Source organism: Gallinula chloropus, assembly GCF_964237585.1.
Source record: "Gallinula chloropus genome assembly, chromosome: 27".
Classification (NCBI taxonomy): Eukaryota; Metazoa; Chordata; class Aves; order Gruiformes; family Rallidae; genus Gallinula; species Gallinula chloropus.
The window spans coordinates 694,710-715,181 of record NC_140112.1 but is presented as its reverse complement, the minus strand read 5'-3'; the positions used below and the strand labels follow the sequence as shown (position 1 = coordinate 715,181).

Sequence of the window (20,472 nt, the reverse complement as noted above, 5' to 3'; positions counted from 1 at the left end):
AAAAGGGGCTGCCCATGTCCTCCTGTGTCCCACCCTTCAGCTTTTCATACCCATTCATCAGATCCCCTCTCAGTCTCTTCTCTCCAGGCTGAACAGCCCCTGATGGAGGGGGCAGATTTGCCACAGGACATATGGGAAAGGGGCACAAATTAACAGGCCCTAGTGGAGGAATAACGAGGGGATTGGAGCTGGTATTTTCTCTCTCATCATCCTTTAGTGAACTTCCTGACTTCCAGGACCCTCTTGCACAATATAGGCACTTTACCAAAGCATCACCCTACAGAGTGTGCTGGCCCTGGCTCCTTCTGTACTCAGCATCCATGGCAGAGACGCTGCTGAGCAGCAGATGTCAGGTGGGACATGTCTCCCTGACTAGAAGCTTTCTAGAGCCAAGACAGCTCAGCCAAGGTCTCCTTGAGGAGAACATCCAGCTGCTAACATCCTCAGGTATCCTACATCCTACAGCACAAGCAGTGCTCCTCTTACTGTCTCCAGGCATGCCAAGGGCTGGGAGCAAGTGGAATGGTCAGCCTGAGCCATATCCCAGTCCCTAGAAGGAGGAACTGTGCTGTTTGGGCCCTATGACATCTCCAAACAAATGGGGTGACCTCCCACTTCCCCTGAATGCCCTAGGACAGGCAGTTGGTAATTCCCCAGATCCTGCTGCTGTGACTACTCCTCTGGGCCACTGGAACCTCATGGTTAAGCTTCAGTTGTGTTCCTGAAGCCCCAAAAGAGCTCAAACTCTGGCTCCAGGACCTTGTCAATCACCAGACTTTCATCCCAGGGAGCCCTCTCTCTGTTCCTCCCAGCCTGGTCCATACCTGCCACCCTGTGGTACCCTGGGACTGCAGCAGACATCTGGCCAGAAGACAGACATCATCCTTTGCTATGCCTGTGCTGGTCACACACAAGCTCTGCTGCAGCTCTGAAGGGCTTGTGCCTAACCACAGGCAAAGGGGTCTCTTCTACTCACCTAATGGCCTCATGCTGCCAGAGGACAGCTGGATAAGGCAGAAACCTCTGAGAAACATCTTCTATCACAGTGCTAATCTTAGGTTTTCCTCACCAATAATGTTTCTTGACAAGTACATCTCAGCTGACCCTGAGCCCTGGCCCTGCCTGGAACCCACTGAAATTAGAAGCAGATGGAATTAATTAAAATGTTGGTCCAGCTTTCCATGGGGCCAGACCCACCCACAGTGTAAGCCAAGAAATAATGAGATAAACACACAACCCCCCCTCCAGCCTCTTCTCCAGTCCATTGTCCTACAACTCAACAGGCACACTTGAGATCACAGCCAGCATCTACCCCCACAAACTGTCCTGAAACCCCTCATTCCCACCCCCAACTGTAACCACCAACCTGCCATCATGGCCAACTGGTAAATGTCATCCAGTGGGTATGGAGGTTCCAGCACAAGACAGGATTTCCCAGCATCCCCATCTCACTTTGGGTAGAACTTCTAAAGGAGAACAGCACCCAGGAACATGCTCTGTGGGAACACCTACAGCTCAGCCCTGGAGACTGCTGCCACTACAGAGCACAGTCCCCAAAACTCAGTACCCCAGCTGGGAGGCCCTGCAGCCATACTGACACTCCCCACCATGGTTTATCACCTAAATAGCTCAGCTTTCCAGATACTCAGCTGACATCTGCCTTGGGCTGTGGTGGCCATACCATTATCCAACCCAGCATCACAGGGGAAGGGACACCAGCATCACAGGGGAAGGGACACCAGTAGGGACATACTGGCCTCTGCTGAGTGCTGCCAGTTGTGCCCTATGCTCATCACTGGTTATTTTGCCTTTTCCATCTACCCACCAGCTCGATGATGCTTTAAAAATTAAAGTAATCTGGAAAAGCTGCTGTTCTCCACTTCAGGTGATGGGGCAGAGCTCAGGGGTTAGAGGCTTCCCTGCCTGCTCTGACAGGGGGAGGTGGGCAGTCCTCCTTGAAGGGTGACCTATCATGTAACTGGAGCTGGAACCAGCTGGTTGCTGGAGAGTCAGTGAGTCTGGCACTGTTATTAGGTAGAAATGCAGTGAGACAGATTGAACTGAGAAGGAGGAATATAGTGTCACTGGGCACAGTGCCTTTTGTCACTGAGCCAGAGCCTCAACATCCTCTTCTCTTCCTTGTTCTGCAATCTCACTTGTTTCTCCCTAAAAGTCTCCAGCATCCAAGGGTCCCAACCTCTGCCCTGCAGCTGAAATCAGGCCCTTAGTGGATTGCAGCTCTGCAGTGCTCCAGGGCCCCCACACTCCTCACTCATAGAATGGTCTGGGTTGGAAGGGACCCCAAGGGTCACAGAGCTCCAACCCCCTGCCACAGGCAGGGACACCAACCTCCAGGCCTGGAGCTACACAAGGTTGCCCAGGGCCCCAGCCAACCTGGCCTTGAACACCCCCAGGGATGGGGCACCCACCCCCTCTCTGGGCAGCCTGTTCCAGCCCCTCACCACTCTCTCTGCAAAGAACTTCCCCCTAATCTCTCATCTCCCCCTTCCCTCCTCCAGCTTCACTCCATCCCCCTTGTCCTGCCAGTCTCTGCCCTTTAACAAGCTGATTCCCCTCCTGTTCCTCTGCTCCCTTCAGGGACTGGAAGGCTGCAATGAGGTCCCCCCACAGCCTTCTCTTCTCCAGGCTGAACCAGCCCAGCTCCCTCAGCCTCTCTCCATAGGGGAGCTGCTCCAACCCCCTAATCATCTTCTGCCTTGAAGTCCTCCTGGCTGCCAAATAACTTAGAATGAAGCAACACCACAAAGTCAGACACATCCCAACACCCAGCAGCTTGCTGAGCCAACAGTCAGGCACACAGTACCCAGCAGCTTGCAGAGCACCCAGATTTCCTTGTGCTATCAACCATGGACTTTGAGATATGAGCAAATTTCAGCATGAAACCCCCTCTGCCTCAAGCCAGCCTGACTCTCACCCACCAAGGCTGGGTGTAGTGATACTCCCCACTCCCCAACTGCCTGGAAAAGACTCTGTCCCACTCCTGGGGCTCTGCTTTGTGCTCTGACAGCAGAGATGGGGCCCAAAGAACAGAAGTGTGCTGCTATACTGAGCAGAGATGCCAGGTACGCCCACAGAAAACGGTCACAGCTAATCTCCCCTTGGCACCTTGCCCCACAACAACCCCCAGGAACTGGAACGACCCTGTCATGCCTTGAGAACCCTGATCCCTGAATGAGAGCAGCCAGGTGCCCATGGGTATAAATACAGTCAGGCCTGAAAGAGGCATTGGGGGAAATCTGATGCCCTGGATCATTTGTCCTGGACAAGTCAGAACCATCCACACCTGCAACCTTTCTGGTGGGACATCCACTTCCCCCCTCCTCATTCCCCTTCCAGGGCACCAATGTGGGAAAGACCCCCTACCCACTGTGCTACGCCCTCTCTCTCTCTGGCCCAGGAGGGCCATTGGCTCAAACAAATGTGTTTGAGCATGGGGGAAGATGTAAGTCCTATTTCTAGCTCTTCCCCTGTGTGTTAAGTTTCTCCCATGCTCAGTGCTTATTTAGAACACAGACTCAGTTCCCTTCCATGTACTTGTAGAGCAACCCAGTCCTCATGCCAGAGAAGCAGAAAGAGGAGAATTCCCCAATTTTAGCTCTGTTCCTTCCCCTTGTAGGACAGAGAGCCCCTTTTCAGTGAAGGGGATCAAAATCCATGACCAGCACAGTACCACCAGAGGTGTGAGCATCCCCTGACTCTCTGCAAACAGGCACCCTGGGCTTTCAACAAGCTGTCACCTCTGGCAGTGGGAAGGCATGGGTTTGGTGTCACCACCAAAACACAGCCAGCCTAGTATGACCCAGCCACCTCTGAGAGCAGCAAAGCCTGTCCAGGGTTGGGATGATCTTAACAAGGCTAGGAACGTGCAGAGAGGTTCAGCAACTGAAATGAGAACTGTTGGTGTGTGGAAGAACTGGATTTGTTGGAAACATCCCCAGATTCCAGAGGTTTTTTTTTCTTGAGCCCAAAGGTTTTGCTGAAGCCAAAGGGAAATGTTTTGTCTCCCATCCTCCAAAATACAAGTGAACAAGGTGGTATCTAGAATAGTTGCTGGGTGGGTGGTAGAAACATGACATTTGGGGATTTCTCAGCTCTAATGGCCCAGTGAAAAGACAGCAAATCAAAGAGCAGCCCCTCCCTAAACCCCTCCTTAAACCCATCCCTAAATTACACCAGAGGCAGAGAGAGAGACTGTCCCTCTGACCAGCAGCACTCACCTGTGACAACAGTGCCAGGGAGGGGTGGGAAAGGGGGGCAGAGAGTACAAGAGTGTTGGCAGGGATTTAGGGGATGCTGAGCAACCCCCACCATCAGGCAGGGAGCAGCTGTGGGGTCAGGCCAGCTGTGACACACACAAACAGCCACCCCAAGCAGCTCGCCATGGTGTCACCACACACCCCCAAATCTCCTCCCAGTGCAACCTGCTGTCCCCAGCTCCACTCTCCACTCCTACTGCCCCAATCTGGCCCTCCCCCTCCTCCTCTTCTTGACCCCATACTCACTTCAGAATGGGGGCACCGTACCCCCTCCTCACATGCCAAACACCCTTCTCTCACAGCGGGCTGTGCCCTGTTTCTCCCCATCACAGAACATGTTCAACCAACAAGCCTCTTGTCACCCAGGCTGTGCCTGTCCCCATAGCACCCTACCAAAAGCCTGCCTTGCCCATGCTTCCCCCACCAGCCCATTCATGCCCCCCGTTTGTACAGCCATTCCCTTTGCTAACACACCCCCACCAGAGCCCCCCCCACCCCAAGCACCTCATTGCCTGTTACAGACCTGATGAGACAGTCAGCACAGGTTTGAAGCGGGCTGACAGCTCTCCTGCCTGTAGCCCACAGGGTCCTGCTCCCCAGCACCCCTTCCCACAGACACACAAGTGCTCCCAAGCCCATATGCAGCCAGAAGGATACTTCCACTCCACGATGCTGATGCAGGCTTTCCTCAGGGGGTTTTGCAGGGTTAAGCAGAACAAAGCCCTGGCTGGCCGGGGGGCTGCTGGTGGCACTGGTTTCTTGGATTTCTCCTTCTGTTGCCTCTTCTTCACATCATCCTGGGGGGAAGCAGGCTCCATGATGTTTCTCCTCTAGCCCCCTCCTGCACCCTTAACCGAGTCCCCCCCCCACCCCCTCCCTTCCCCAGATCCCAGCCAGCTGGTGCTCCTCTGGATCTTCCTTCTTGTGGAGTCTGTCTCCTCAGTGCAGCAGGGGAGGTGGTGGGGACTGGGGGCTGGAGCCTGCACTTGCGTGTGCAAACACACAAAGCATGAGTTTAAATTTAGATCCCAGCCTGGCTCCTGGGTGCTGTCACAGCTCCTGAGGCAGCAAATGGGCCCCTGCAGCTGTTGTGTCTTTACCCGGGGCATTGGGAGGCAGCGAGTGCTTCGCATGCCGCTGGCCCAGGCTGGGGGTGGGAAGGGGCTGCCAGCACTGGGCACAGTGTCTCTGGAACAAAAGCACCTTTGTCCCAGGTCAGTTCTTTCCCCAGCTTCCCTGGTCTCCCTTGTCTGAACTGGGAATTATAGAATGGCATGGATCACACAGCTCCAACCCCCCTGCCACAGGCAGGGACACCAACCTCCAGGCCTGGAGCTACACAAGGTTGCCCAGGGCCCCAGCCAACCTGGCCTTGAACACCCCCAGGGATGGGGCACCCACCCCCTCTCTGGGCAGCCCCTTCCAGCCCCTCACCACTCTCTCTGCAAAGAGCTTCCCCCTAATCTCTCATCTCACCCTTCCCTCCTCCAGCTTCACTCCATCCCCCTTGTCCTGCCAGTCTCTGCCCTTTAACAAGCCCATTCCCCTCCTGTTCCTCTGCTCCCTTCAGGGACTGGGAGGCTGCAATGAGGTCCCCCCACAGCCTTCTCTTCTCCAGGCTGACCCAGCCCAGCTCCCTCAGCCTCTCTCCATAGGGGAGCTGCTCCAGCCCTCTGAGCATCTCTGTGGCTCCTCTGACCCCTCTCCACCAGCCCCACATCTTTCTTGTAATGGGGCCCCAGGTCTGGACACAGGAATCCAGCTGGAATCCAGGCTGCCTGAAGCAATGCATGCAACCCCATTTGCTGAATCACATTATTCAAGGTGAGATGGAGAACCCAACTCTGGCTGGTTCCCAAAGAAGGTTACCCCAGAAACCAATCAGTCCCCTCTCTCTGCAAGATTTCACCTTCATTTCATACAAACTGTGCAGCTGAGTCCTGAACCCTGTGATCCTGGGGCTGGTCAATCTGACAGGGACTTTCACTCCAACCTCAGAGCTCCAGGGAATGATGGTGAATCCAAAACCTGCCCTGGCCTCCTCCTCTGGAAGAGCAGAAGGAATGCTTGGCTGGCACCAGTCACTCAGACAACTGCTTGCTCAGCCTCATCTCCTCAGACCTGCTTGCAGGGTATGGAGGATGCCTGGTATGCAGGAACCCAACAAGCCTAGGCTGGATTGTATCCTGGCAAGTCCAGCTGGACTTGGGAAAGCCCAACTTAATGAACAGTTATGGTGACTCCTGAGCTGGAAGGCACACAGGGACAGAGGCAGGTTCTCAGCAACTCTTCACAGCAGGGGAAACTGAGGCACCAGGAAGGGTTGCTCTTGTGGTCTTTACAGGTTAGGCCAGCTCTCAGGAACCCCAGACTTTGCAGGCAACAGAAAAAGTCTGGAGAAGACTGGAAGATGTTCCCTTGTTTGAGGAAGATCTAGTTAAAGACCAATTAAATTAACTGAATATAAAAGTTCCAGCTGAACATGAGGAGGAACTTCTTTCCTGTGAGGGTGGCAGAGCCCTGGAAGAGGCTGTCCAGGGAGGCTGGGGAGTCTCCATCTCTGGAGACATTCAGATACTGTGCTGTCCCCTGCAACCTGCTGTAGGTGATTCTGCTCTGGCAGGGGGCTGGACTGGGTGATCTCCAGAGGTCCCTGCCAACCCCTATCACTCTGGGATTCTGGGAAAGCCAGGAGCCCTGTCGCTGCTGCTTCCCGTGCGGGAGAACCTGTCCCAGCTATAGCAAAAGGATGCGGGTCCCATCTAGCGGTGAGATGGAGAAGGAACATCTGCCCTTTGTCACCCCACAGGGTGAGCGGGCTGGGGCTTCACAGCCTGGTACAGGCAGGGCCGATGGTCACAGCGCCTCTGGGAGTCACAGTGAGAAGACAAAAACCCACCAGCAGCCGCTTTGTGCCCCCAGAGAAGGGAGTGAGAAGATGTGAGGAGCTGTGCAGGCACCAAGGGCAGGGAAGGGGGCAGGAGGCGCCCCAGGTGTGGGAGAGAAAGATGCCCCTGAGCCCCTGGAGAAACCCATGGTGGAGCGGGTGTCCCCCCACAGCCCATGGACAAGGCCCAGACCCCACCTGCAGCCCGTGGAGAGGCCCCACGCTGGAGCAGGGGGAGACAGGCAGGAGATGCTGTGACCCGTGTTGGAGCAAGGCCCTGCCAGCACTTGCAGCCCATGGAGAGAGACAGAGACACAGAGATGAGTGAGGGAGAGACCCACACTGCAGCAGGATTGCAGGGGGGGGCTTGTGACCCTATGGGGGACCAGGCTGGAGCACTCTGGGCCTGAGGGACTGAGAGACATTCTGTGATTGATGACTCAGTGACTCACACTGGAGCAGCTGGGGAAGAGCTGAAGCCCCCTGGGAAAGGATTCAAGTTGAGAAGTTCACAAAGGCCTCTCCAGCCATACCTGAAAAGAAATACTTGATGTAACTCAAGGAATACATAGTGATTAATTGGTTATAAACCCAAACTTGGTTAGTCTTTGAGAGTCTTAGGTGAACAAAGCTGGGCATGCAAGATATGAATCAATGAAAAGTCTGATGAACTCAATCTGGGGATCTGGAGAAAGGGGAAGAAAAGTTCCCAGAGGGGAGGGAAATTTAGGTACTTTGGGTGGTGTCCCAGCTGGGGCAAAATCACAACATGCAGGTGCTGGAGCCAGGACTCCTCCATTCTCCTTTCAGCTCTAGGAGAAGGAATGCACTAAACTTGACCAAATACAGCTTCTCACCCATTGCCCCCACTGGCAGTTCAGCCCCAACTGGTAGCTGAGACTTTGCTCGCTCACTCCCAAAGGAGATACAGGCAGAGCCACTGTGGGTTGGGGTAAGGACAATTTACTGACAAAAATCACCATGAAAGGAGAACAACAGCCTGTGGTAAACTTCACTTACACCCAGTAGTAACAGTGCCTTATTGACTCACCGATAGCAGAGTACCACACAACACAAGGACTGACCTAACACCCCAGCCACACTCAGCCTGCTCTGGAGGCACCCAGGAACACCCCTCCCCAACCAGCCCCTTTTATGGGGGAGTGCTGTCAGGTGGTGTGGAAAACAGCCTGGGCTGACTCAGCTCACCTGGGCTGGCTGCTTGGGGAGGGTAACTCTGGCCCTGGCCAGAACCACTGTGGAGGGCTCCTTCCTGGCTCCCACTCCAAGGAGCTGCTGTTTGCACCCTCTAAGTCAAGAAGTGAGAGGACCCTGGGGAAGCAGCCTACTGGTTGTGCTGCCAGGACCCTGCTCTGTGATGTCTCTTGTGGCACAGCCTGATCTGCACCCCTGGCTGCTCTCTGTCTGTCTCCCTGCACCTGGCTGTTTGAGATGGGGCAGTGAGACACCCCAGGGAAACGCCAGGCCGAAACTGAGCCCAGCTTGTGCATTCAGGCCCTTCCCTGCCCACGAATGTGAGCGTCACAAGCAAATCAGGGAGTGTGAGAGTATGAAGAGCAAAACGAGTTGAACCAGTGAGGGCTGCTGCTTTTGGAGGCTTTATTGACCCGTTCCTATTCTGAGCAGTTAGACCAGAGGAGTCTGTCTGCTGCAGTGGCCTTGGTGTCTTCATGGCCAGTTGCAGCAGGAGCAGCTGGTATCGAAGACGAGCCCGGCCTGGCAGCTCTGCACGAAGGTTTCACCGTTGACGCAGTTGTAGAAGTTGCTCTTGTTGGCTGGATCTGCATAGATGCCGTTGGCTTTGCCAGCACAGAAACCGCTCCCACCAGAGCCACCGGGATTGCCCCCGGAGCCCCCGCTGCCACTTCCACCTCCTTGGCTGGGAGCTTCAGTGACTGGAGGGTTGGGCTCAGCTGGAGGCACACAGTCTGAAAGAGAAGCAGGAAAGGGCTTAGTGTTGTCTTGAGAGACTCTCAGCCCTCCTGCTTTAGGGGGGGGGTCAGTGTGTTCCCCCAGAGTCTGGCCCGGCTCCCGCCAGGCCTCTGAAACATCTGGACCCAGGACCAAGTTACAATCCCCCTGTTTTATCCCCAGGGATCTAGAGTGAAGGGATCTTTCCAGAGAAACCCCTACCTGGGCTCTCCACAGAAGGCCTTTATCCACCAAAGCTCCAGGGATGAAGGTTCACAGGACTCTGAAGCCCCGTGTCAGCAGGGAGCTAGGAGCTCACCTCCAAGAAGCACACACTACTCAAGCTACTCACCACCGTTCTCCAGGCCAAGGCCCTTCTTCAGGGTGGAGATCAGGGGATATTTGCCTTCCTTGCAGAAAGTGCCAGTGAAGTCATCCATATCAAGGGCCCAAACCATAGCACCTCCAAAATTGTTCTTCTTCAGCCAGTCGAGCTGTACAGTGCCAGGGGAGAAATCCCATTACTCTGGGGACCTGCTCCTGCAGAAGGCCTCCTGTTGCAGTATGAGCAGAGCCACACATGCCACTGTACCTTGAGGTTGAAGCTCTTGATGTTGTCATAGCCAACCCATTCGTTGCCTTTGTAAGCGTAGGGCACGTCCTGGGGGGCATCCCAAGCCTGGGTGGCTCCAGAGTCCAGGAACGTGCAGATCTAGGCAAAAAGGGAGGAGAGGGAGAGTTTAGGAAGTGTCCTTCATAAAAGGGCAGTTGGCATATTCCATGGGGCCATGGGTTAACAAGGCCTTGCTGGGAAGTTACATACCTCATAGTAAGCCAAGAATCCAGCCTGCCTTGTGTAAGGCCCAGCTGGTCCAGGTCCTGTTGCTGGTGCACCAACAGCAGTGTTAGATGGGTTTTGGAGGATGAAGTTATGTCCGTAGGTTGGGAATCCTACAAGGAGCTTCTCAGCTGGGGCACCATTGTCCTTCCAATAGTTCATAGCATATTCCTATGTAAAAAACACACCGCCCTTAAAGTCTGTGCCAGGGTCTCCTCCAGGCAGGAGAAAGTCTTCAACTTCTCACCACTGGAGATTGTCAGCAGTGACACAGCTTTGGAAGAAAGACTTACGACGTTGAAGTAGACGAGGTCACCAGTGTCAGCTGGGCCTTCGTACAGAGGGCTGTTCTCCCCAGTGCGCCCATCCCAGGAGCCATGGAAGTCATAAGTCATCACGTGGAAGTAGTCCAAGTACCTGTGGAGAACTTCACTAGCACCTATCTCCCGGCCTGGGAAGGGAGAGATGCTCCCCGATGACTTGGAGCAGCCAGTTGTCAGGCTGCTGTTCCCTTCCCACAGTGTCCCCTGCCCACCAAAGCAGCACCCCCTGAGAGGGTTCTTGCCTGACACAAGAGAGGAGGGACCCCTCCTGCAGAGAGGTTGGGTTCTGACAGAGAATGGAAGAATTATCTGCCAGATAAAGGAAGCCACTTGTGTCACAGAAAGGATCCTTGAAGGTTGCTACTCACTTGCCAAGCTCAGGAATCTCGTAGCCAGCCTGGATGTTGGACAGTCCTGCAGCGACAGCCGCGGTGACCATGAGACGGGGCTTGTTGACCTGTTTGGCTTCCTGCTCAAAGGCCACCAGCATTTCCTGAGGGAGGCCAAGAAACAGCTCTCACTGAGGGCTCTCTGGGCTCAGGCTCTGCAGGTGCCCAGGGCTCTGGCCAGGGCCACGAAGAGCAGAGGCCTCGACCAAACCCCTTAGTTTCAGCCTACCTTAACCAGGACAGTAAAGAGAGCCTTGTCCTGGGCTGGGCTGCCCCTGGACCCAGGGTATTCCCAGTCAAGGTCCAGCCCATCAAACTGGTACTGGCGCAGGAATTTGATGACAGACTTGATGAAGGTCTGGCGGTTCTCAGGAGTGGAAACCATCGTGGTGAACCTAGTGAATCAGGGCAGGACGGAGATGGGGTTTGTTTGGGGCCTCTTTCTGCCCCTCCTTCCCTTTTTAGACTGCTGTTATGGTAAGCAGATGGTTTGAACTTACTTGGCAGTGCCGAAATTCCATCCTCCAATGGCCAGGAGGGTCTTCAGTTTTCCATTCCTGCAGAGGGAGGAACAGAACAGGTTTCACTTCAAGGAATGTTTTTGTCTTACTGATTTCTAACATTCCTTAGCAGTCCAACATAAAGCACAGTGCTCTTGCTTGTCTTCCGAGTGTCTGTTGTAGCTGCCTCTGTGGGCTCTGATCTCAGCATGAAACCCAAAGACCAAGCCTGGATTGCACCACGTCACTGTCCCCATCCTCAGAAGACCGGTGCTGGCAGCCTGTCATGTCCTGCCCTCCCTTTCCCTCCCCATCACCATCTGCTCAGGCAGGACCTGAGCAGGAGAAGAAGTGGTGCCCTGTGCTCTGGGTACGTACTGGTTCTTCAGGCCGTTGAAGGACTTGTAAAGGGTCTCGTCGTTCCATTCGTAAGTGGTGATCTCATTGTTGGACATCCCAGCAAAGGCATAGATCAGATGGTCACACAGGCAAGGGTCAATGTTGTCTGGCATGAACTTCCCCAGGCCAGGCCTGTACTGGGCCCAGTTGGTGAAGTAACATGACAGCACATAGGCAGTGCCTGCAGGGAAAGAGAGGAGGTGGGTAGAGCTGGGCTGTGCTGGAGAGATGCTGGTAACTTCAGGCAGTGTCATAACTGGAGCTGAGGAGAAAGGTCTTCTGGCAGGGTAAGGAGTGCAGACCAAGGGGAGTAGGGCTGCTTATCCCTCTGAGAACTGGCTCTCCAAGGAGAGCAGCAGATTTCTTCCCTTCCTATTGCCTGTCAGAACATCAGTCTGTCCAGGAGCCTCTGGCACCCTTAAACTCCTGACTCAGGGTGGTTCGGGGGGTTGGGTCTCTTGCCCAAACATCATCTCTCTCCTCTGCTGCCAAGTGAGGAGGAACAGAGGCAGAAGGGACCTGTGGTGAAGCACCTGGGGGGTTCAGGGCTCTTTGGGTGTTTGCTGTGCCACCAGTTTGACCTCTGTGAAAGCCTCTGCAAAGACCAAGCTGGTGCCTGTGCTCATGTTTCATTCAAGCTGAGCAGGAAGGGGCTGCTCAGAGGAAGCTTCTGTGAAAGCAAGCAACGTGTTTGCAGTTTGGCTTGAGGAGCTTTGTGAAGCTTCTGTCTTCAGAGACACCAGTGCTGTGTCCCTGCTTGTCTCCCCTTGCTCCTCCATGGCAAGAGAAAGAATTAGCTAGTATGTCTGTTGGAGTTGTGCCATAACTAGAGAAGGGTTTGGCAGAGCTGGTTTTGGGGTGAAAGCACATACCTATCTGGGCGTTCAGCAGGAGGGCCAGACCTGTGAACAGAGAAAAGTGGGGTTAGTTTTAGACCTTATAAAAATGGTAATGCCCAGACTCCCAGGAGCTCCGGGTTATGTTCTGACATGCAGACAATGAAATGTCTTCAATCAGTGGCTTTGGTTTTGCTCCTCTTCTCGAGGACCTTTCTGATCACCCCATTACCTGTCACCCAGATCACAACTAGTTCTGATCAAAAGAGACACCCAGAGGAGCTCTTGGTCATTATTTACTTGATGTTCTACTGCTTCTTTCAGCAGAGTTATGCCACAAGCTATCTTGATGCCTGCTAACATGGCTCAAACAGCAGAAGCCTTTGGAAAACGATGGAGAGAGGCAATGGCTTTCTAGCAGAATGACCAGCTTTCCTCCTCAGAGTGTCATTGTCTTGGTCCAAGATATATTTTCTATTTAGTAAAGCAATTAAATTTCCATAGCAAAAGGAAAGAAATCAACTCCAAAACTAGTCCAACATAGAGTCATCCTGAAAGTAACAGAAGTACAGACACTTTCCTCTGGCAGAAGGACATGCAGCATTTCTGACTCCCCCAAATCCCCTGTACAGCCACCCAGCACAACAGCGAAGGAGCCACAGAGAGCTGGTAGAAAGGCAGAGAAACAAGTTTAGGAGCAGGACATACCGGTGAGCAAAGTGAGCTTGGCCATCTCTGACCAGGGCTGATCTGCTGCTGATGGTCTCCAGCTTTTATACTCTCCTCTCTGCCCTGCCAGGCTTGAATCAACAGAGAGGGACAAACATTGGGAAACTGGGTAAAGATCAGTATCACCCAGAAATGATACCAGGACAATGGCCTGAACGCTGGTATCAGGCTGTGCCCAGGTGAGGTGCTGCCAGGGAAGGTGAAGAACAAGATTAGATGGCTTTTATTCCTAGAAATGTTGTCTAGAGCAGCAGACCCAGTGTCAACACTGGCAGCCAGGCCAGTAGGTGGCCGTAGTGTTCACCTTGTGCTGTCATTGTGTGTGCCCAGAGGTGTAGGCACTGCCACACCAAGGGGGTCACAAGGGGTTTGTCTCCTTGGCTGGGGCAGTCAGCGAGGTCGGATGGAGCTGGGCTTGGGCTTTTGGGCAAGGGGCTTTGGTGGGACACAGGGACTGGGCTCCCTTGCTGTAGGGAAACTGTCCATCAGCATCCAGGGGCCTCTGTGGTCTGAGCTGTCTCTTGCCCACATCATCTGAGGTGGTGTCACTTGAGGGAAGCCAAGAGGGTGTCTTGCACCCATCTGGGGCGAGATGTGTCTGACAAGTGCCTCTCCACAGACTCTCTCAAACGGCTGCTTTCCCCAAAGCCCTTCCCCACCCCGGCCTTGCTGAGCTCAGTGCACACAAGCCAGTGCCTTGGAGAGGTCGTTGTGCTCTCCCTGCCCTTGCCATGGAGATCAGGCCGCTCACTGTGGGCGGCTCAGCTGGGGAGAAACGTCAAGGTCAGCGCAGCGGGGCCGTGTGTTTGGAGAGCCCTGTCCTGGCCCGTGTCGGGATGCAGAGGTACGGGCACTGGGCTCCTGGTACAGGGTGATTGGAGCTGACAGCTGGTACAGGCGGTTGTGCCCATGGCAGCGTCACAACAGGTTCCTGTGAGCAGTGCAGGTGTTATTGGGGAGGTGGCCCTGGGCTAGGTACATGGCTACCAAAGATCTGACTCTGGGTGTCCATGTGAAGCGAGGCTGGTTTATGTCACCCTGGCCACGCAAAGGTGCCTTTGGGATGTCAGCCGTGCAGTCTGGGTTTCCCTGTTGGATGTGAGCAGCTCTGTGATGTTGCCAGTAAAGCCTGGGGAGAGCTGTGCCTGCTTTGGGCTGCTGCTCTGGTTGATGTTCCACATGGAGACAATCTGTTCCCAGAGTGGGTTTTTGTAGTGTGGGGTGGTGTTCCTGGAAATTCCTTGGGACTTTTCCTGTGGGAATCCACCCCAGTATATCCACATCTACATATATATGTATGGGCTATGTTGCCAGAGTTCCTATGGTCATTAATGATTGGGATTACCTGCAGGATTTACCTGCTCCTCAGCTAAGTGCATTGAGATGTAGGACTACCCTCCTCCCTGAGATCGGTCTGGGCTTGCCTGTGTGCTACAGCTATGAGCACCTAAAAGCCTACTGGCTTTCCAGCTCTCTCTGCTTCTCAAACTGAGCCTGCGTCTGAAACGATCCTTCATGCCCAATGAAGGTGAAGGAGAATAGCTTGAGGAGCTGATAATGTGAAGGTGGTTGAAGACTCTTGGGTGACTTTTCTGACATTCTTTATGTTGGCAGGAATCCCTCAGCCCCAAGGTCAGAGGGGCTGATTGTGGGCTCCATGGGGAGGTTTCAGACCAGGTATGTCTTCCACTTGAAAGATAATTGTCTTCAGGCAGAAGCATTATTTCTTTGAGGTCAATCTCTATGAGACGGAGCCCAGGGACGGAGCATCAAGAGGTTACATTTCCTCTGTCCCACTGACAGAGATTTGTGAGGTTCTGGCATGGCTCTTGCACCCATCTGGGGCGAGATGTGTCTGACAAGTGCCTCTCCACAGACTCTCTCAAACAGCTGCTTTCCCCAAAGCCCTTCCCCACCCCAGCCTTGCTGAGCTCAGTGCACACAAGCCATTGCCTTGGAGAGGTCGTTGTGCTCTCCCTGCCCTTGCCATGGAGATCAGGCCGCTCACTGTGGGCGGCTCAGCTGGGGAGAAACGTCAAGGTCAGCGCAGCGGGGCCGTGTGTTTGGAGAGCCCTGTCCTGGCCCGTGTCGGGATGCAGAGGTACGGGCACTGGGCTCCTGGTACAGGGTGGTTGGAGCTGACAGCTGGTACAGGCGGTTGTGCCCATGGCAGCGTCACAACAGGTTCCTGTGAGCAATTCCCTGGGACTTGGCCTGGGGGAATCTACTCCAGATGTGTCTGTGTGTGTAAAGCCTCTGTAGGAATAGCAGGGAGAAGCAGGATTGCTTGGAGTAATATCATTACCATGGGAGCCAGTATGAGCACTGCTGTACCCCTGATAGGTCTACGTACACGTCTGTGAGTGGTGCTGCCAGATCTCCTCCTCCCTGAGATCGGTCTGGGCTTGCCTGTGTCTCTCTGCTTCTCAAACTGAGCCTGCTTCTGAAACAACCCTCCATGCCCAATGAAAGTGAGGGCAAATACCTTGAGGAGCTGATAATGGAAGACTCTTGAGTGACTTTTCTGCCATTCTTCACGTTGGCAGGACCTGTGCTGAAATCCAGGGGTGCTGAAATGCCGTGGAGGCTGACACTCGCCCTTGCCATGTCCCCATGGGACCTCTGCACCACTTCAGTTCTCCTCAAGGTGGGGCTAAAGTGATCTGTGGAGCTGGAGTGCTGTGTACCAGCAAACTGCATCCAGCACATATTCGTGGTGGGAAGAGTCTACACATTCCTACGAAGCATCGTCTCCACTGCTTTGAGACTTGCTTTTCTTGCCTGTGGGTCTGGGAAAGAAAGACCGGGCTGCTCTTGCTGCTGTCACAGAGCCCTTTTTGCACAGTGGTTTCTTTTCCAGGGAGTACCAGCAGCTGCTTCCCTCTCCTTTATAAGCAGAAGCCTCTTCCTGACATTTCTAAGACACCGTTTGCATCAGGGGAGGGGCAGAAGAGCCTGAAGAGCAGCAGAGATCACTCCCACTCATGTATCTTCTCTGCACAGATGCTTTTCAAACAAACCTCAGGTGGGAGAGGAGGAAGAACAAGATTGAGATTTGGCCTTATGCTGCTGCAAGGGGACACGAGCATCCCTTGCTGCTCAGAGCATGGAGGGGACTTGGGGGGCTTTAGACTAACCAGGAGACTGCACGAGTGCTGGTCTGTGCTCAGCTGAACCACTCCTGCAGCAGGGAGCAGTTGATGCCTCACGGCCAGAGCAGCAGGGCTGGGGGGGCTTTGAAGGGCTTTTGACCCTTTGGAAGGTCACTGTCCCAGGAGGTGAATGCTTTTTCCTGGCCCAATGCACAGGCCTTGCTCTGTGGGGAGCCAGTCTCCTGGTTGTGGCACTGTGCCCCTTCCCTGTGTGCTCCCTCAGGCCCAGCCAGATCTGCCCTGACCTCCCTCCTGCTCTTTTCCTCTCCACGACTGCCCTGCTGGCACAGCAAGAAAGGGGGGGAAATGCCCATTATGTCTGTTTCTAACAGAGCTTGTGAGTTCAGTCTCTTCCCTGAGCGTAAGTCCAGATACCATGTGACAATCTCAGAGCATCAGTATATCAAGAATGACATGCAAGGACTGTTGTTTTTTTCAGAACTCTTTATTTAATCATCATTATTCTGTGCAATGAAATCAGAGGGATCTCTTTGCTATAATAGGATTGGGACCTTCATGGCCAGTTACAGCAGGAGCAGCTGCTAGTATAGACAGGATTGTTAATACAATTCTGAACAGGTTTTGATGTTCAAGCTTTGGAGAATACTGCTCTTGAGAGTTGAGTATGGATGTTTTTGCCAGTAGACAAACCACATCCACCACAGGCACCTAAATTGTTATTCCAGCTTGTGTTCACAATGCAATTCCATACATGAGAGCTACAGGGACTTGAGAACTGGAATGTTAATAAGTCTTGCAGCCTGAAATGAAAGCACAGAGATGTTTTCATTTGGGGAGAGATTATCTATTTACAATGGACTGTCCTCCCAAACCACCTTTCCTGATCCAATGGCGATAGGAGCACAACAGCTTTTTAGGGCTGAGGTAATAGAAACAAACATCATGTTGCTCATGTTACTCACTGCTGCTTTGCAGGCCAAGGCCCTTCTTCAGGGTGGAGATCAGGGGATATTTTCCCTGCTTGCAGAAAGTGCCAGTGAAGTCATCCAGATCGATGGTCCAAACCATAGCACCTCCAAAATTGTTCTTCTTCAGCCAGTCGAGCTGTACAGTGCCAGGGGAGAAATCCCATTACTCTGGGGACCTGCTCCTGCAGAAGGCCTCCTGATGCAGTATGAGCAGAGCCACACATGCCACTGTACCTTGAGGTTGAAGCTCTTGATGTTGTCATAGCCAACCCATTCGTTGCCTTTGTAAGCGTAGGGCACGTCCTGGGGGGCATCCCAAGCCTGGGTGGCTCCAGAGTCCAGGAACGTGCAGATCTAGGCAAAAAGGGAGGAGAGGGAGAGGTTAGGAAGTGTCCTTCATAAAAGGGCAGTTGACATATTCCATGGGGCCATGGGTTAACAAGGCTTTGCTGGGAAGTTGGAAGGGTCTTTGTGTTCTTGGTGGCCTAGGTGTGAGGGAACACACGTACCTCATAGTAAGCCAAGAACCCAGCCTGCTGTGTGTAAGGCCCAGCTGGTCCAGGTCCTGATGTTGGTGCCCCAATAGCAGTGTTAGATGGGTTTTGGAGGTTGAAGTTATGTCCATAGGTTGGGAAACCAACAAGGAGCTTCTGAGCTGGGGCACCGTTGTCTTTCCAATAGTTCATAGCATATTCCTATGTAAAAAATAACAAAAATTGTAGTTAAATTCTGTGCCAGGTTCTGTAGGCAGGGAGAAGGTTTCTCCTAGAAAGTCTCCCAAAATGCACTTACAACACTGAGATAGCTGTTACCACCATTGTACAGAGGGCTGTTCTCCCCAGTGCGTCCATCCCCAGAACTGTAGAAGTCATAAGTCATCACGTGGATGTAGTCCAAGTACCTGTGGAGAACTTCACTAGCACCGATCTCCCGGCCTGGCCAGGCCCCCAGATGTGACTGTTCCTTTAGTGCTGGCCATTCACCCCACCACAACCCCAGCCACGTCCCCACTCTCTGCAAATCTGATGCCTCAAGACATCTTTGGAGCTGGCCTTGCCAGTGCTGGATCTAATTCTCTCTTCCAGTGGAGGAGGCAGAGATCAGGGCAGAGTAAGAATTGTGCTGCTATTCTGGGAAGGGAGAGATGCTCCCTGATGACTTGGAGCAGCCAGTTGTCAGGCTGCTGTTCCCTTCCCACAGTGTCCCCTGCACACCAAAGCAGCACCCCCTGAGAGGGTTCTTGCCTGACGCAAGAGAGGAGGGACCCCTCCTGCAGAGACATTGGGTTCTGCCAGAGAATGGAAGAATTATCTGCCAGATAAAGGAAGCCACTTGGGTCACAGAAAGGATCCCTGAAGGTTGCTACTCACTTGCCAAGCTCAGGAATCTCGTAGCCAGCCTGGATGTTGGACAGTCCTGCAGCGACAGCCGCGGTGACCATGAGACGGGGCTTGTTGACCTGTTTGGCTTCCTGCTCAAAGGCCGCCAGCATTTCCTGAGGGAGGCCAAGAAGCAGCTCTCACTGAGGGCTCTCTGGGCTCAGGCTCTGCAGATGCCCAGGGCTCTGGCCAGGGCCACAAAGAGCAGAGGCCTCGACCAAACCCCTTAGTTTCAGCCTACCTTAACCAGGACAGTAAAGAGAGCCTTGTCCTGGGCTGGGCTGCCCCTGGACCCAGGGTATTCCCAGTCAAAATCCAGCCCATCAAATTGATGCTGGCGCAGGAATTTGATGACAGATTTGATGAAGGTCTGGCGGTTCTCAGGAGTGGAAACCATCGTGGAGAACCTAGGGAAGCAGGGTAGGACAGAGATGGGGTTTGTTTGGGGCCTCTTTCTGCCCCTCCTTCCCTTTTTAGACTGCTGTTATGGTAAGCAGATGGTTTGAACTTACTTGGCAGTGCCGAAATTCCATCCTCCAATCGCCAGGAGGGTCTTCAGGTTTCTGTTCCTGTAAAGGGAGGAACAGGAAAAAGTTCTACTGCAAGTGCCTGGTGTATCTGCATATGTGGGCTATCTCAGCATGAAACCCAAAGACCAAGCCTGGAGTGTGCCTTGACACTGTCCCCATCCTCAGAGGACCGGTGCTGGTAGCCTGACATGTCCTGCCCTCCCTTTCCCTCCCCATCACCATCTGCTCAGGCAGGACCTGAGCAGGAGAACAAGTGGTGCCCTGTGCTCTGGGTACGTACTGGTTCTTCAGGCCGTTGAAGGACTTGTAAAGGGTCTCGTCGTTCCATTCGTAAGTGGTGATCTCATTGTTGGACATCCCAGCAAAGGCATAGATCAGATGGTCACACAGGCAAGGGTCAATGTTGTCTGGCATGAACTTCCCCAGGCCAGGCCTGTACTGGGCCCAGTTGGTGAAGTAACATGACAGCACATAGGCAGTGCCTGCAGGGAAACAGAGGAGATGGGTAGAGCTGAGCTGTGCTGGAGAGATGCTGGTAACTTCAGGCAGTGAAAGAAAGGGTTTGGCAGAGCTGCTTTTGGGGTAGAAAGCACATACCTATCTGGGCATTCAGCAGGAGGGCCAGACCTGTAAAGATAATAGTGCAAAGCTTTTAGTGTTTCATTTAGAAATACAAAGTGTTTGTGCAGGGCTGGAATGAGTATCTGCAATAGTTTGATTTTTAGGGTTTTTTTTCTAAAAAGCCTATTGATATTGAGGATTCCTAATGTATCCACTCCAGCAGTACCAAAATAAAGCTCTGCATCCTGAAAGCAAAATGCTGTATCTGTGAACCAAAAGAGCATGCAGGATTTCTAACTCCCCAAATCTCCTGTACCCAGTATAACAGCAAAGGAGCCGCAGGACATACCGGTGAGCAAAGTGAGCTTGGCCATCTCTGACCAGGGCTGATCTGCTGATGATCGTCTCCCCCTTTTATACTCTCCTCTCTGCCCTGCCAGGCTTGAATCAACAGAGAGGGACAAACACTGGGAAACTGGGTAAAGATCAGTATCACCCAGAAATGATACCAGGACAATGGCCTGAACGCTCCAGCTGGGGACACCGCTGGTATCAGGCTGTGCCCAGGTGAGGTGCTGCCAGGGAAGGTGAAGAACAAGATTAGATGGCTTTTATTCCTAGAAATGATGTCTAGAGCAGCAGACCCGGTGTCAACACTGGCAGCCAGGCAGCGATAGGTGGCCGTAGTGTTCACCTTGTGCTGTCATTGTGTGTGCCCAGAGGTGTAGGCACTGCCACACCAAGGGGGTCACAAGGGGTTTGTCTCCTTGGCTGGGGCAGTCAGCGAGGTCGGATGGAGCTGGGCTTGGGC

General features: G+C 53.5%; 2 protein-coding genes across 4 annotated transcripts in view; both read right to left on the bottom strand.

Annotated features, from left to right (window-relative positions):
* Nucleotides 1–5,113, bottom strand: part of CACNA1S (calcium voltage-gated channel subunit alpha1 S) — a 45,304-nt gene extending 40,191 nt beyond the window's left edge. For all 3 annotated transcript variants that reach the window (XM_084276078.1, XM_084276079.1, XM_084276080.1), the window contains exon 1: nt 4,935–5,113. In XM_084276078.1, the coding sequence (XP_084132204.1) occupies nt 4,935–5,095 (161 nt within the window). In that variant the 5' untranslated portion in view covers nt 5,096–5,113. The remainder of the gene's footprint in view (nt 1–4,934) is intronic.
* A 3,683-nt stretch (nt 5,114–8,796) lies between these two features.
* Nucleotides 8,797–20,035, bottom strand: LOC311201415 (acidic mammalian chitinase-like; the record flags this gene model as incomplete). The annotated part of the gene is made up of 22 exons (XM_084275804.1): nt 8,797–9,113; nt 9,449–9,590; nt 9,689–9,808; nt 9,920–10,105; nt 10,228–10,351; nt 10,626–10,750; nt 10,876–11,041; nt 11,147–11,203; nt 11,525–11,726; nt 12,418–12,447; nt 13,090–13,181; nt 15,596–15,659; nt 17,186–17,327; nt 17,426–17,545; nt 17,701–17,886; nt 17,984–18,092; nt 18,562–18,686; nt 18,812–18,977; nt 19,083–19,139; nt 19,381–19,582; nt 19,698–19,727; nt 20,011–20,035. 22 exons carry the CDS (start codon nt 20,033–20,035, stop codon nt 8,854–8,856), a joined length of 2,730 nt encoding a protein of 909 aa, XP_084131930.1. The 3' UTR covers nt 8,797–8,853.
* Nucleotides 20,036–20,472: the final 437 nt, after the last annotated feature.